Source organism: Fringilla coelebs (genome assembly GCF_963513975.1).
Source record: "Fringilla coelebs genome assembly, chromosome: 6".
NCBI classification, from domain to species: Eukaryota; Metazoa; Chordata; class Aves; order Passeriformes; family Fringillidae; genus Fringilla; species Fringilla coelebs.
Genome location: NC_140034.1, coordinates 9,737,280 through 9,754,532, shown reverse-complemented (window position 1 = coordinate 9,754,532; position 17,253 = coordinate 9,737,280). Strand labels below are relative to the sequence as shown.

General features: G+C 41.4%; 1 protein-coding gene across 1 annotated transcript in view; it reads left to right on the top strand.

Moving 5' to 3' along the window:
* The window catches only part of KIF26A (kinesin family member 26A), a 95,667-nt gene extending 78,706 nt beyond the window's left edge, over positions 1-16,961 (top strand). The window contains exons 6-16 of the mRNA XM_084207462.1: positions 785-994; positions 2,971-3,064; positions 3,545-3,807; positions 4,056-4,239; positions 4,529-4,688; positions 6,376-6,538; positions 7,095-10,479; positions 13,907-14,097; positions 14,551-14,571; positions 14,974-15,124; positions 15,632-16,961. Of these exons, the coding sequence (XP_084063588.1) occupies positions 785-994; positions 2,971-3,064; positions 3,545-3,807; positions 4,056-4,239; positions 4,529-4,688; positions 6,376-6,538; positions 7,095-10,479; positions 13,907-14,097; positions 14,551-14,571; positions 14,974-15,124; positions 15,632-15,807 (4,998 nt within the window). The 3' untranslated portion in view covers positions 15,808-16,961. The remainder of the gene's footprint in view (positions 1-784; positions 995-2,970; positions 3,065-3,544; positions 3,808-4,055; positions 4,240-4,528; positions 4,689-6,375; positions 6,539-7,094; positions 10,480-13,906; positions 14,098-14,550; positions 14,572-14,973; positions 15,125-15,631) is intronic.
* The last annotated feature ends 292 nt before the right edge of the window (positions 16,962-17,253 follow it).

Here is a 17,253-nt window from a genome sequence, read left to right as displayed (position 1 = left end):
AGAAGAAGGTGTGCAGCTGTTGCTGAATTTTCCTGAGACCCAGTCACTTGGCTCTCTTAAGGTGCTTTGGAAATCGCAGCCAACATGTTGGAGCTTTCTAAAGATACTGTCTTAAAAACCTCTGTGTAGGATATCATAATTTGTAGTGCTGCAATAAAAGTGTACCTTTGTGAGAGGTTTCTTTTCAAGCTTTTTGACCTTTTAGTAGTATGTAGTTTGATTTCTTTTCCATTCTTTTTTCCCCCTATTAAATCTGCAGCTAAGCACAGGAGAACCTAGCAATGACAGCATAAAGGCAACTGCCTGGGACAGTTGTAAAAGAGACACCTTTTTATTAGAATAATATGAATAAAAAATTGAAAGTTTCTAGACTTATTTCAAATGCAGTAGCTGTCTGAGCCTTGTGTTATTCAGACTGGTTTTCAAAGTGTCCCTTCGGTCACATTGAGTACTTGAAAGGCAGGAGAATAGAGTTTTCTTTTCTTTGGCATTGTGTTACACCTAGAGTGGATCATGCTTGCAGATCAGACATTTATAAATTGAATTGGTAAAACTGGAACAGCGTCAACTGAAGAGACAAAGTGCACCTGTGAAACCTAATTAGTTCAGTGAAGACCCCAGGCTGGAAAATCTGGCTCTGTTTTTGTCCCGCGATTGTTCTGACACACCTAAACGTGACAAGCAAACACATCATGGGAAGGGCAGTGGGGTTGGGAGGGATGCTTTGCATATGTTTATCTGTAGCTGAGAACTCAAGTTGTTGCTTTCTTCTGAATCCTTGCAGGTGAAAGTGATGGTAAGGATTTGTTCCTCTCAAGGGACAAACGAAACGTCCGAATCCATGTCCTTCCTAAAGGTAGACCCACGAAAAAAGCAAATCACATTTTATGATCCAGCAGCGACCGGGCCTTCCAATGCAGGTCACAGAAGAGGTGTTGTTGCTGTCCCAAAGATGTTTGCCTTTGATGCAGTTTTCCCCCAGGACGCTTCACAGGTACTGGAGTCCCTCATGTAAACCTTTTGAGTCCTTTCCTGGCCTGTGCATTTGATTGCCTGAAGAGTTCCTTCTGTTTCTGGGGAATTTTATTTGAATGAGTTGCCTTAATGCCTGGGAAAAACATGGTAATTAATGGACAAGTGAGTAAATTCTTATATCTTCTGTTTAATTGAGATGTAAAATTAAGAAATAATAGCAGGGGAGATAGATTTGCTGATGAAATTACTTTCTTGTGTATTCTCTTGTTAGAGAAAGGGACACAGACAGCTTGAATTCCACTTTCCATCCAGCTAGGTTTTAACCCATTTGATGGGACTGAAATAAAGTTCTTCCCCACAGCTTTCAATGGGAAATTAACATGTGATTAATTTAAACTAAGTGCTGTTAGGAGGAAAGATAAAGCTAACCCCTTGGGATTGTTATACTGGAACAAGGAGCTTTAATATTATCTGCACCTTTTCCAGTTTATTTATACTGTGGTTTTGGTTGATTATTTTATGTTGTTGGTTGTGCTGATAATGGGGCATGTCTTTGTTTTGGCCTGCAAAAGGGAGCATTTATTCAGCAGTAGCCTCAGACCTGAAATCTGCTACACAGACAGGATGGCTGGTCTTTGAGAGGATTGGGGTCTGCTGTATATTCAGTGAGGTTGCACTCATGGACATCTGATAAGTCCTTCTGTGAAAAATCTTTGGTTCAGAAAATAAAATCCTGGAACAGCTTTAAAAAGAACTAATTCAACAGCATTTGAAGAATTACACCAAGTCTGAACTGCTGGAAAAAAATTAGGGTGAAAAATATAGTGAAAGGAGAAAATAGTCTATTAATGTTGACAAAATATGGCAAGGTTTATTTAGTTCGTAATCCCCTTCTCAGATCTTCTCCTAGAGTTTTTTTAAATTTTTTGGGTCCCAGACTGTAAATGAGAAAATATCTATTGAGTCTGTATTCTAGACAAGCACTAAAGATGGGGAATAACTTCCCCCACACATCAGGGCCCTAAGCACAGGTGGCCACATCTGAAAGCTGTTTTTAGATCCTGCATAAGTTCAAGCAGGGTCTTTGTGCAGAAGTATGCAATAGTGATCTCAACATGAATCCAGAACTGAAAGTGAGGTTTTCTTACTTGTGCTGCCAGCCCTGCTGCAAGGTGGCTGGTCACAACCTGCATATCTGCTGGTTTTGGCACCAGTCCTTTGGGCTGTTGACCCCTGGTTTGGGATGGCTTTTCAGTTCCTTGAGGCAGGCCTGTTGGGTGGCCTGTTGTGACGTTTTTGGGTGACGTTGGCCACTGCAGCCCCTTCTGTGGAGGCGTTCTTGCTGTAGGCAAGCTTGCTACCACGCACCTGCAAACAGAGCCTTATCATTTCACTGTAGTTACATATTTACAGCAGCCCCCTCCCCTGCCTCTTGTTGCTGTACTTAATAGATCATCTTATTGTGTATTTGAAACCTTCCCTGACGTGGATAAACTGGTTTTAGCACTATCAAGTATTTTAGCAAGTTTTCTTTATTGATGATGATGTTTCCACTGGAAGAGGAAAATGTGATACTATGAAATCTTATTCAGGGATCTTAATGCATTTTCTCCAGTATGGATGTCTTTTTAATTCCTCTGAGCACTCCTGAGTAGCTTAATTTCAGCGGAGTCACTACTATTACTGAATAGCCTTGGCTAAGCTGTTATACCAGCAGGAAGCCTGGTTGGATAGCATTCAGTTTGCTACATTAGTCATAGAATCAATATTCCAAGGGAATAGGTTTAATAGAATTGAAAACTATTTTAGGCTGTAGTAGCATATTTTATTATTTTCTAAGATAGCATAGTTACTAAAATAATAGGACTGATGCCATAAAAATGGGGAGAATATTGCACCTCAAAAATATTGAGTCATTCATTTCATTACAGAAGAACAGTAAAATCCACAGCAGTATATGCTCTTTTACTTATTTGTCTCCAATTTTTCTTTCAGGCTGAGGTATGCTCTGGAACAGTAGCAGAAGTAATCCAGTCTGTTGTGAATGGTGCAGATGGTTGCATATTTTGCTTTGGTCATGTCAAGCTTGGTGAGCTCCCAAATTCGTTACAGTTAATTACTATGTCAGTCTGGTAATTACATGCTGTCAGCTCCTGGAACAATAAACCTGGAGTATATGAATAGATTAGAATTTCTTTTTAATTAGCTTTGCAAACTTATCACGGTTTATTTCTACACTGTGATTGTAAGTTTTAATTTGAAAAGGTAAAATGTAGCATCAGATTAGCTTATTCAAGAGCAAGTTTATGTAGTTGCATTGTGATGAAAATCAAAAGATCAGAGATGTTTTTAACATTAACTTACTGTGCGTCTGGCTTACAAAACGTGCAAACCTAATTGAATAAATAGTAATGGATTATTAATTAAATACTTTGAATTTTTTCATCTTTTCTTTCCCTTATCTGTGCATTACATGTAATGTACCATGATGATATCAGGTGGAAATATGAAGACATACTGCCTTGTACAAGAAAGGTTAATTGTGTTTATGTTTGTCTTTTCATTCTAGGAAAATCTTTTACCATGATTGGGAAAGATAACTCCACACAAAGCCTTGGTATCATCCCCTGTGCAATTTCTTGGCTCTTCAAATTGATCAATGAACGTAAAGAAAAAACTGGAACTCGTTTCTCTATTAGAGTATCTGCTGTAGAGATCAGTGGCAAAGATGAAAACCTTAAGGATTTGTTAGCTGAAGTAGCCACTGGCAGCCTTCAGGATGGTCAGTCTCCTGGGGTTTATCTGAGAGAAGATCCAATATGTGGAACCCAGGTATAATGAATAGCACAACATAGATTTTTCCGAGCCTGACTTTCTTCTACTTTTATTTCCTTTTATCTGACAACAATTATGACAACTTTTAAGCCAGTAAAAAAAATTTATTGCTTTTAATTTATAAGCTCATCTCCCATGGTGTACATTTTTGTTTCTCTTAGTGCTCTGGAGATTTAGCATGTTCAGCAAAAAATAATAAAAAAATGCCCCTGTGCTAATTAGTCATTTTCTTGTTTATATTCAAGCTTCAAAACCAAAGTGAGCTAAGGGCCCCAACAGCAGAGAAAGCTGCCTTTTTCCTTGATGCTGCAATTGCTGCCAGAAGCACCAGCAAGCCTGAATGTGAGGAGGAAGATAGGAGGAATTCACACATGCTCTTTACTCTTCACATATATCAGTATCGCATGGAGAAAAGTGGCAAAGGAGGAAGTATGAATGTTCTTACCTTATTGTTTATTTTTAAATGTTGTGGTCTTGCATTAGTTTTAATAATAATTTGCAATTAACTTGAAAAAAATGAACTCTCAAGCCAGTTGAGTCACCTTTAACTTTTGTAGCTGTGACTAATATCTGGTTTCCTTACAATTAAATATTAATTTAGCCATTATCCCATGCTGTATTCATTACTCTCCTCATTTGAATGCATTTTGAATACCAGGTTTGGCTTGATTCCATGCCAGAACGTGATGTACAACTGTTTTTCCCCTTTTTGTTTTAGTGTCTGGAGGACGCAGTCGTTTGCATCTCATTGATCTGGGGAGCTGTGAAAAAGTCCTGAGCAAGAGCCGAGATGGAGGAGGCTCTCTGTGTCTGTCTCTCTCTGCCCTGGGCAATGTAATTTTGGCCTTAATTAATGGTGCTAAGCATGTGCCATATAAGTAAGTGGAATCTAAGTCTGCATTATCTTAAATTTTTGGCTGGTGTTACCTGAGAAATGGATTGCATCAACAATTTACTGTTCACCTAATGTGAAGTTGAAGGAAATGCTGTCAGAGAGGGGTCTGTCTTAACGCCACTCCTACAGATGCGTTGGTGCTGATCTTTTGTCTGCTTGTCCATATTAACTTACACACAGGTTTTCAAATGTTCAGGTAACGTGAAATTCTTAGTTAGATGGTCAAAAATGGTATATTGGTATACTGAATTTGGGTGAAGTGTTGGGGAGGGTTTGACTGTTGAAAAAAGTGAGGGGAAAATGTCTAAGATGTTTTCTTTCCTTCTCTCTCTTTGTTTCCTGGATTTGGAATTTCTGGCTGATCTCAGCCAGCTGGACTTAGTGAATAATTGAAACCAAATTTCATAGGATTTTATCTTCTTTTTGAAATTGTAAAATTGTACTGAAATTTTGGAAAATAATTGAGTACTGATCAAGTATGGTCACCAAAGGTTGTTATTTCTGTGTGTCTTTTTGAATGATACATCTTTTTAATTAAAAACAAAAAAAGACCACCATGTTGCACATTAGTTTAGCAGAAGTGAATGTTTCGGTGTGTTCCTTTGTGGAGTGTCTGTGACAACAATTTTGTGTCAAACACACCTGTGGGGAGCCCAGCTTAAAGACAACAGCCACATTGTAAGCACCCTTACCAGAACTTGACCTTCAGTCCTTAAATTTAATTGCTGCTTGTCTTAACAACAGCACCAAGTTATAATGCATTATCAATCATGTCATTTCACATATTTATCTAGTGATGCATCTCAAACAGGTGGTTTTTTTTTTCTTTCTGTATCAGGCAGAGAGATATTTTCCTCAGGCTACTTGCTAGATTTGTGTATTGAGTAGAGGATGGATGGGTTAGAATAGGGAAGGGCAGATCCTCAACTTGGTCACCTACTGTGGTTTAGTGACCAGACATGACAGGAGCTCCCCTCAGGCTGGACCTGCTCAGGCAGCAGAGAGCTTCCTACTCCAAGGAGCCATGGGGAAAGATGTGTTGGAGACCAGTGGAGGACAAAATGTCACTTGTCTTGTCAGCTTTACTGTCCACAGTGGGGGCTTTACATCACCAGGAAAGCCTTCAGAGATAAGTTCTGCTTCCCTTTTGCTATGTCAGAGCAGACCACAGGTGGCAGAATGGAAAGTAGATTAGTTGGGGTGACACTTTTATTTCTGATATCTAACATTGTTATATCCGGTTAGAGATTTCTTACAATTTCTGTTGACTTCTTATATTTCTTATTGTTAAAAGTGTTTGCATAGAGCTCACAGAGTGTAACTATCCAGGTACTAAGTCTGTTCAGCTAAAAATACAGCACTTATGAGCTCTTTGGGTACTATGACCTAAACCTGAGAAAACTAGTTATCAGTCAATTGGTTTACAATTTTCTAAGCAACAAAATGACTTACCATACTGTAAATACAAAGGCAGATAAATTAAAATATTGGTACCTTTGTATATGTACATTTAGACACATTTTAAGTGTGGTCAATAACAGGAGCATATTTCTTATCTACATGTACCATGAGTGCATGAGAGTGAAAGCACAGCTTGTGGTGTAAAATTCTGCAAAAAAAAGGTGTTGATTTCTTTAAATAATCCTCGTGTTTTCATTTTTTTTGCACAGGGACAACAAGTTGACAATGTTGTTGAGGGAATCACTTGGGAATATCAACTGCAGGACTACTATGATTGCACACATTTCTGACTCCCCAGCCAATTATGCAGAGACTCTCACAACTGTCCAGCTCGCATCGCGAATCCACCGCATGAGAAAGAAGAAATCCAAGGTTGGTTCACAAACAAGGAGAAATTAATTCATTTGAAAATGAGTTTTCCTAACCTCTCAGTAGGGGAACATGGGATTTCTCGATGGTAGGAAATAATACAAAATGCATAAAATCTCAGGAGAGGAGCTGACAAATGACTTGGCACTGAGCCATCATCCTGCCCCCAATCCTTAATCCTGAAATTCTCTTCTTTTTGTTTCAAACACGTATTCTTTCTTTGCTTACATGTGGAACTATCTCAAAAGCTTTTATCAGTATTAATTAACAAGCAATAGAAGAGGAACAGAAAACAATTGAGGAGAAAGATAATTCATAATATTTAATGGAAATTATCTGAAAAGGTGTGATTGTTATATTATTACCAATACAGTAAAATCTATGTATCATGTTATTTTAATTTACCCTTCCCTCTAATATTTGCCCACTAGATGTAGTTATGATAGTATACACAAAGCACAGATTATATTGCAACCTGACCTTTTAATCAATTTCTGTACATGTATATGCTTATTTATCAATTGCTACTAATAAATTTACTGTTACTTGTCATTTGCAGTATGCATCCAGCTCATCTGGAGGAGAGAGTTCGTGTGAAGAAGGACATGTCCGGAGACCGCCCCATTTGCGACCATTCCACCCACGCACTGTTGCCCTTGACCCTGACCTTCCTGTCCTGAATATATCCAGTGATCCTGATTATTCCTCCAGCAGTGAACAGTCTTGTGATACTGTCATCTATGTTGGTCCCAACGGTGCAGCTTTGTCTGACAGGGAATTGACAGATAATGAAGGTCCACCAGAGTTTGTTCCCATTATCCCGTCCCTAAATAAGAAGAGAAATAAAGACAATTCTGCTATTAGTAGGAGTTCTGACAAGGACCATTTCAAATGCAACACTTTTGCTGAACTGCAGGAAAGGTTAGAGTGCATAGATGGAAGTGAGGAACCCATGAAATTTGCTTGTGGAGAAATCTCTGTTGGGTCCAATTGTAGTCCTGTTCCTGGAAGTACAGAAAACGCACAGTCTAAGTTGATAAAGGAAAAAGTATCCTCTCCTTCTGGAGGATTTAAGAAACAGATTCCACAAGAAACTGCATCTCCCAAAAAAGGATATAACCTTCCTTTCCAGGCTGTTGCGCCAAGGGGTGGCAATGGCAACTGTCAAGAAAATAGCACACCTCACTTGAAAGCAGAGCTTTCCAAGCTGCAGAGCAGAGCTGACAACAAAATAATAGACTCTATCCTAGAGGGGGAGAGAGATACAATCACTGATTCCCTGCAGAGTTCAAGGTGTAGCCCTTTGAGGAATCCAGAGCAGAATAAGGCCACGGCTGAATGTGTCACTAAGGACAAGTCCTTGTATGTGAAGAGACCCTTGCCAAGCCCAGCGCCTCCCCCTCCACAGCAGAGAGAACACTCCCCAAGCTCCAAAGCTGAGAATTTGGAGCTGGACAATAGCAATGCAGTTCGGACTCCTCCTGTGGGAATGAGCAAACAGATGGGAAACAAACCTGAGCAGAACCCTTTAGGAAGCACATTCCTTGTTGGTAGCAACACCCAGAGTCAGTCAGGTGCGATAGAGGTACACAGCTTCAGGTCAGCATTCAGAGGGAAATGTTTTGATCGGGATATACTGACCACCACAGTGACTTTGCAGCAGCCTGTTGAGCTGAATGGAGAGGATGAGCTTGTTTTCACAGTGGTGGAAGAGCTCTCTATTAGTGGAATTATGGATAATGGGAGACCTTCCAGTATCATTAGCTTTAACAGTGACTGCTCCCTTCAGGCCCTTGCATCGGGTTCGAGGCCGGTCAGTATTATCAGCAGCATAAATGATGAGTTTGATGCTTATACCTCACAGGAGACTTCTACTGGTGTAAATATTGATATTGTTGTGCCCTTTGCTAAGGATCCCTTTACCAGCAGCAGACGTTCCTCCATCAGTTCGTGGCTTAGTGAAGTCAGCATTTGTACAATTGAAAGTGATGGAGCCCAGTCTAGTGACAGTTTCGTCGCACAGTCATCTTACAACTGTAATAAATCCGAGGAACCCTTCAACTTGGACTCATCCCATTTATGTGTCCCCCTGAAAAGTGCTCTGAATGACAGTGGATTTTGCTTCTCTGAGCTGGAGAGTGAGAGCTTGAGTTCCAGCAGGCTTTCCTCAGGCACCAGTAAGAGCCCTCAAACCTCTGAAACTACCAAAGCATCTCAGATAAAAAGTGCTTTTTGTGTCACTGATCAGCCAGTAAAAATCAAATTTAGTAATTCTCGTGATGCGCCTGTGATAGAAACAATACATTCTAGTCTTCCTAGGAAAACAAAAACTACCTCTTCTCCAATCCACAATAATACTGTCCTCAGCTATAAAGAGCTGCAGAATCCACATGGTATATTTGAAGATCCTTGGCTGTTACGCACCGATTATCACTTGGAAGCAAAACCTGCAGAGTCGCTGCTGTCTCCAAAACCTCCCACGTTTGGTACTGAGAAGCAGCCAGAAAAAGCTGCCCAGGGTTTTGGCACAGCATCCAGGCAAGCAAAGTCACAGACTATGCTCGCCTGTTCGCAGAGGGTTGTGGATGGTTGTGAAATGGCCTGCAAATCCTCCAGCGGAGCTGCCAAGAAGTCAGAAATTGCAATGAAGATGCCACAGCTGAAGAGAGGAGCCACCACACTGGGAGTGATGCCTGTGTCACACGCTAACAGTACTTTGCCAGAGTGTGTGACCCGAGGGAATTCGGATGCTCCTCTGGCCACTGGCAGCTTGAAATCGTCCCTGGGGAAGAAGAACACACCACAGAAATCAACCATGTTGCCCAGACCAGGTGGGCCAACACCTCCAACACCTCCTGTGCGTAAATCGAGCCTGGAGCAGAAACCCGTTGGTCTGGGTAATGGTGGGGGGAAAGCTTCTGGCCTGGACTTTGCCAGAGCTGCCACGCCAAAGGCTGAAGATGAAGCAGATTTGCGGTTGAAAGCTGGCTCTTACTTTAGTGAAAGTGCCAGCTGCAAAATGAACTTGAAGGGTGACCACTCTTTGCCCAAGATGACGTCCAGCTTAAAGGTGAAGGCGTCAAAGAGTGAAACTGTGCACCGATACGGGAGCCACATGTCTCTGGAGAGGTGTGACAGCCTGACATCCGTTGGATCCAAAGCAAGCATGGTGAGGGACAGCGGGAGCACTGGCAGCAGCCGTGCAGGGCGCTCTGTCCCCAGGCTGGGGGTCCCTCCCGTTGCTTCCAGTATGGGTTTACCACTGCCCTTCCCCGCCCCTGCGCCTGGTAAAAACAACCAGGCAAAACCCGCAGCTAACCAGAAGGTGCAAGCCAATGGGAATAAAAACCGGGGCCTCTCTGCCAGCGGGTCAAAGTCTCTCAGCTCCTCTGTGAAGTCCCTGGCACAGCCTGCAGGGAAGGGCTCTGGCCTGGCCCCCGGCGGGAAGGCCGCCCCCCGTTCGGTGCAGCCCGTCAGCGGCAAGCCCGGCCGCGGGACCATCATGGGCACCAAGCAGGCCATGAGGGCCGCCAACAGCCGCGTCAACGAGCTGGTGTCGGGCGGCTCTGCCAAGGCGGGACACTTCCGAGGCTCCACCGACTCTGACAGTGGCAATGACAGCGGCATCAACCTCAGCGACGAGAAGTCGCAGATGCCGGTGCTGCCGTCCCCCTACAGCAAGATCACGGCGCCGCGGCGGCCGCAGCGCTACAGCAGCGGGCACGGCAGCGACAACAGCAGCGTGCTGAGCGGGGAGCTGCCGCCGGCCATGGGGAGGACGGCTCTCTTCTACCACAGCGGGGGCAGCAGCGGCTATGAGAGCATGATCCGCGACAGCGAGGCCACCGGCAGTGCCTCCTCGGCACACGACTCCATGAGCGAGAGCGGGATGTCCTCCCCCGGCCGGATGAGGAGCCTTAAATCCCCCAAGAAACGATCAACAGGTGAGACATGAAGGTGTTTGCTGGTGCCAGGTGTTCCCTGGTGCTGCGCTGCATCCTGAGGATGGAGGAGTTTCGTGGCATCTCTGACAGAGAGGAGAGGAGGCTTGGAGGGAGCTCAAAGCAGGGAGGTGGGCTGACTGCGTGCGCTTGTGTGTGCATGTGTATTGCTGTGACAGCAGCTACTTGTCATTTATTTTACTTCAAAGCTGCAGGTGTGACACAGGTGCTGCGGTGGAGAGGGCAGGAGAGGTGTGGGTGCCCCGGGGTGCCGGCAGCCTCCCTGCGAGGGAGGAGGCAGCAGGTGGCTGCGGCAGGTGGGGGACATTCCTTCCTCCCTCAGCAGGGCCAGGGCCAGGGTGGCCCAAATAGGAGGGTGTTATGGGTGGGTTGGGGTAAGTGAGGTGCTGGCTGAGCGCTTATGAGTTTTTGTGAGGACTGAGTGAGTGATCCTGGAAAACGGGTGAGAGAAGGGCAGTGAGGAGAGGAGGAGTTCTGCTGCCAGGTGTCTGTGAGGGAATGCCAGAGAGACAGGCTAGGACTGTAATTTAGAAACAAAGGAATAGGCTAGGAAGGGAGAAGAGTGTTTGTGAATTAATGAGGATTGCTAAATGTGCATTAGATTACCCAAAGGTAAGGCTTAGAGCAGTAGGGTGTGTGTGTAAGATGCAGTGACTCTTAGGTTAATGCTACTAGCTAATCACAAAACTATTGTATTGCACTCTAATAGTATTTATATTAAGAAATTTTAGGCTGTGTGTGTGGATGCTCTACACAGTAGGAAACTGACTGGGAAAGTTGCTTGGAAGAGGCAACTCTGGCTCACTGTGTCTGACCATACCAAGTTAAGGTGGGCGTATGGGGGCCAGGCCTCCTTTCTTTCCCTCTGGTGCCTTTTCTTATTGCTCTCACTGCTGGTCCTCATGTAAGTGCTGCAGTCCAAGTGTTTTTGTAGTCAGCTTCAAAATCTGGCTCGTGGTGGTGTTACAGTGTTCATTTCTCAGATCTAGGTTGAGTTCCTGTGGTCATGATCTTACCAGTGCCATGTAGATCATGACTAGCAGCCTCCTTCAGCAACCTGGGCATACTGACTGCTGGAAATATAGTTGGAACTACTATCAGCAATGTGCTGGGTCTGAACTTCTGGTTGGAAAGTGTCAATTACTGCAATCCCTGTAGATACCCACAATGCTCAGTTCTGGCAGTAAAACCAAATGAATGAAGTTGATCTCATGGGGCTTTCTGGTCAAGGAAACGGCGTTGCTTCAGCAAGTGATAAATCATTTTGGAAACTTAGTATAATATTTGCTGCTCTTCTCTTTCCATAGCATATCTGCCTCTTAAACCTTTCCCACAAATCAATATTAACAGCTGTATAAGTTGCACACATATTGAGAAGGCATTACCCACTGATGGATTTGTATTTGTTTTTGCCCCAGGAAATACTTATAAGGTCTTTAAAAATGACAAACTATTTCTTTTTCCAGTTGTAATTGCTCTATATCAGTAAATTATGTATTACTTTTTTGGAGTGCTGTAGACTTTGAGAAAATAATGTGTTTTATGCATGAAATGTGGTTTGCCAGGAAGTGCATCAAATATTTCTTACGAGAAATGTTTGGTTCAGACCCATTATTGTTCTAAAATAATTATAATCTTTGCACATTGTTAGATATTCTTGGAGTGACTTATGTAACACCACACTATGTTGGAGTCTCTGTATTTAAGGACACATCCTACTCCTATGTATGTTACTGTAAACCTGTCTCCTTATCCTGTAATGGAGAAATGATGTTGACCCTGGCTTGTACAGTGGAAGGAGATGGAGTTTGCTTGCATATTGCATGGGTTTGACCACATTTGTTTGGTGCCCTCATCAGAGGGATCTCCTGTCAGCAGTTACAGGGGCAGGGTTACAGTGTGTGGCTTTGTCCAACAGGACAGGAGTGGTGATTCAGGCTGAATGGATGTGAGAACGGTTTTGTCGAAGTGGAATCAAGTCTTTCCATTTTGAAAACATTCCCGTTTTGTTCTTGTTACTTAGAAATCAGGAAGGATGCAATTAAGAATGAGAGATGTTTTTCTTAAGAATATGTAAAGCAGTAAACTTTTGGAGTATCAGCGGAGGTGTTTTGCTTTGGGGGTGCCTGCTGGGATTTTTGTCTTCATTTAATGTTGGAGTTCATAGTTCATGACAGGGCTTATCTGACAGCCTTGACTTGTGCTTACATCTCCTGTAGAGGTGTTAGCCCTGAAGTTATTTTGGCAGCATTGTCCTTTGAGCAGAGCTGCCTTGTCTGTTTGATGTGCTCCCTTTCGTAAGAGCAGAGGAAAGAAGAATCTTCACCTCCAAGTTAGTTTTTAATAAAAAGAGGCAATTAACTACTAAATTTATTGTCTCCTGTCACCTAAAGCCAGCTTACACTTACTGCTACCTTGTGTCATTTCAGCTTGTTTCTGGTCGCCTTCAGCCCTCCTTTTAAGGATTGGGCTGCAGGCTTGTTAAGGTTGCCTGACCAGCTCTATGCATGTACTCATGCTTGAGCCATGTACTGTAAAGGTCAGATTTTTAAAGAATAGTAAGAGAATAATCACAAAAAAAAAAAAAAAAAAAAAAGCTAGGCACCAGAGTGCCAACTCTTGCAGTCAAAAGCATCAGCATTTCTGAAGGCTATGTCAGTCTCTGCTTCATGAAACTTGAACCCTAGCAGAAGGATAATGGAGCAGTATGATTTTCTTGGAAAATCTGTGAGCATTCTATTGAAGGCTCCCAGAACTGGTGAGTTTTGTTATGCACTGAGCTTCTGGGCGCTGGTGCAAAGGTGTGAAATGTCTCAACATTAGAGGTGCTCAAGTTGCAGCTTGGTTAATGCATTCTGAATGCCTCTCAATCCCACAAAATCACTGGAAAGTGGTGGTATTTCGCACCCTAAAATAGCAGCAGTAGTTCTGGAGGGAACTGTTTGAGCTTTGCAAAGATGTGGTGCAGTGACAGGGATCTTAGATAGCCTTGCTTGGCTTTAACTGGGGGAGCAGAAGATTTCCAGATAAGTAAGTCATTATCAGTGTTAGTTTTAGATTATTCACTATCTCACTGCCTTTGCAAGGTAATGAATACCATTGTAGTCCACCAAAGAAAAATCAATCCAGGAAAAATATTTCTGCAAGGAGAGAATAAAGAACTGATGTTCAGACATCTGCTTTGGGAGAGGAACTGCTGTTGCTCCCATCTGGGAACCAAGTGAAACCTACTTTGTCAAGGCAGTAACTGAATTAGCAGCCTGAGGGTATTTTACTAAAAGGAAAAGATCAAGAAAAACATTTCTTCCTAAGTATACTGAGAACCTAGATCTTTCTTTAATTCATTGCAGTGTGTTCTGCAGCGTGTTAGTCTCTTAGAGCCTGAGGAATGTTTGGTTTTGTGTTTTAGGTCTCCAGCGTCGCAGACTGATTCCTGCACCACTGCCAGATGCTGCCTCCTTAGGAAGAAAACCCAGTGTCACTGGCCAATGGGTTGATCTACCACCTTTGCCAGGCACTTTGAAAGAGCCATTTGAAATTAAAGTTTATGAGATTGATGATGTGGAACGATTACAGCGACACAGACAAGAGGAAACTGAGGTCAGCACATATTTTACAACTGTAGACAACTTAAATTACAATATACAGACAAAGTCCTTGCTTGAATGCCAGAATGGTGTTCAGGAAATTGAGCGCAATTAAAGTACTATAATTATTAATTTTACAATTCATATGTTGGGGTACCCTTAACACAGAAAATGAAAATGATTACTGTCTAAAATTAATTGTGTCTAACATGACTGATGGTGTAAATGGAACTTACCAATGAGTACATTATGACAAGACTTCATAATCCTAGCCTGGCTGGTGGAACCTTACAATCTGCCTCAACCATAGGGTCATTAACTCTTTATGTAAATGACAGGATTCTATTAAATCAGGGATATACTGAGTTTGACTTACTTGTAATTGGAAAACACTTCAGCTAATTCTATTTTAGAGACCAGAATTCTATGTTCTACTGATGCCTTTTTCCCCTTTCTTTTGTAATAGCCTTTCCAGGATGTTGAGAAGGTAGGAATGCTTTTTAGAAAATAAGAATTCATGTTTTCGTATTAACTATAACTCTGACATTATCATTAGGCTGTGTTTATCATTTTCACTACTGGAAAAAAGAATTATCTACAAACAGTAGTAATTTCAGAACGTATTGAGAGATGTTTTCTAATTCAGAGAAGTGCAAGAAATGCTCAAGTGATGTAGCTTGCAATTCCTCTAGATTAGAATCCATTAATGTAAACTTCAAATAAAAAGACCCCCCAAAAACCCATTAAAACTCCACCAACCCCACAACCAAATAAAACATCCCACCTGCTCACTCTTACAAGTAGTGAGAAGGGAGCAGTTTTTGTCAGACTGTTATAGGCCCGCTCACAACAGGAAAACTCATGGAATGGTCTTTCTGTGTCTTAAAAGGGTCTGATGTATTTCCATACCAAGCTGAAGATACTGGAGAGGCGCCAGCAGCGAATCAGAGAAATAAAGGCAAAGCATGAATTTTTGAAGGAAGAGTTGGAAGAGACAAAGTGCAGGTTGATGATGGATCCAAATAAGTGGAAAGAAGACTGTAAGTGTTTTGCAAAAACAGGAGTATGATCAGCCTCTAACAGATTTTCAGCATGTCAGCAGTCCCACTGAAAAACTTAATCACTTGCTAAGATGTTTTGCTGAATTGAGTCCTAAAATACTCTGTGACTCAATCTGTGTTTCTGTAATATGCTATTTGAACAAAAAAAACATCCAAACAAACCAGAAGAGAACATTAAAATGGTGCTGTTAATATTAAATGTAATTTTTATTATTCTTTTATTACTCTTCTTTCCAAAGAAGGAAAAAAATCTTTCCATGTTATAGCTGGGAAATTGAGGCATGAGATTTATTCCCAGACTGAGTGTTGTGCATAACAGAAGATAGAGTGCATAACTCAAGATAGAGTTTTGTATCTGCTGAACAAAGCAGGGGAAAAAAGTCTTCAGTTCAAGAGAAACTAAATTTTACCATGTTGGCTGCTTTGTGGTAGAATAATGTCTTATGATAAGCTGTTTCTCTTACTCAGTACTTTTTTGTCTGACAGTTGAAGTGGATCCTGATCTTGATAAGGAGTCACAGGAGTACCTGGAGGCACTGGAACAAGTGACAGAAGAGCTGGAGCAGTGTGTTAATCTGTGCAAGTCACACATCATGATAGTGACGTGTTTCGACATTGGGATTAGCGATGCGCAGGATGCAGTGCGGGAGGTGGAGGTTTGAGGAGAGGTTTCTCAAGGGACTGAAGGAAGTGAGGCTGGGACATGAAGAAGTAAATGGATAAAGTAGCTGGGAAGTGAAGGAGGAAGAGTGAAGACTAAAAAGCAACGATGAATGTTGTAAGTGAAAGAAACAGCTGAGGAGTGGGAATGTTCATAAATCATTTGGTGCCTCAACGTGACCTGAGCTGTACAAAGGTAAAAGTAGGGACAAGTATTGCTTCTACCAGAGGGAAGTGAAGAAATTTAGTACAAACCCCGATTTTAATTAACAAACAAACAAACATGAAATGGAAGTGCCTTTAAAGTTCATTTGATTTTCATTTTTGTATTTGGTGCTAGAATTAAAGCCAGCAAACCTAAGCAGACCACAAAATGTATTCCTACGAAATATTTTATACTGTATAGTGTATTTATGACTATATGTAAAAACAAACAACATTGTAGCAAAAGCAATAAGTAAATTATGTTTTCATACCTGAACTTGCCTTCTTGTTTCATAGAAAAGCTGTTTTATGTAGCAGAATTAAAATTGTATTATAATTGTTTTCTTGGTTAGGGTTCAAGATATTTTTATGAACATTTATCTATTGAGAAGGAGTATTATGGCATTTTGAAATGATTGTTTTACCTTCAGGTTTTGTATTATTACTTTTCCAGATCAAAATAAATGTTTGTTTTCCATTTTATATATACATATATAGATATATATTAACTGCTTACCTACTTCCTTGGTTACTAACCTCACTTTTCACAGACCTGGTCTTTTTTGGAGTCGTAAATTTAACTTGAGGAAGTCTACAAAGGGCACTGTGGTTTGTTTTGGTTTTCTTTTTTCCTCTCTGACTGCAGGAATTGAGAATTATGTTTATTACCAAAACCATAAAACAAGCAAAAAAAAAAAAAGGAGCAAAAAGTTTTTGTAAATGTTAAGTTAGGTCCATATTTTTATATCGTTTTGACTATATATATAGCATTTGCATTTTGAACTTTTAAGACAAATAGTATATCTTTTTACAGTTTTTCTAAGGAAGGCAAACCCTCAGGATCAAGTTTATACATGCTGCATGAGATTTGTGCTTTTTTGAAGGAGGCCACTTAAGTGTGGAAACTATTGATAAATTGTTGCCAAACAAATACTTTTGAAAAGGTTTAATAGTGTATGTAATACCACATTTCATAATGAATCATATTTTCTAATCATCTTCCTTTTTATGGTTTTTTCAAATCCTTTGTATAAATATGTATTATAACAGCTTGCTTCGGTTTTTATCTGTGAATAAAAGATACATCTATTGTTACAAGTGCTTTTTGCTGTGTATGTGATTTTAGTATTCAGAAGAGGGAGGATGGTCTCTGGTATGCTGTGTTAAATGCCACATTGCATTGTCTCTTTGCCCAAGAGGTGTGTAACAGGGAACAGAGCTCTGACATTCGTCATCATAAACCA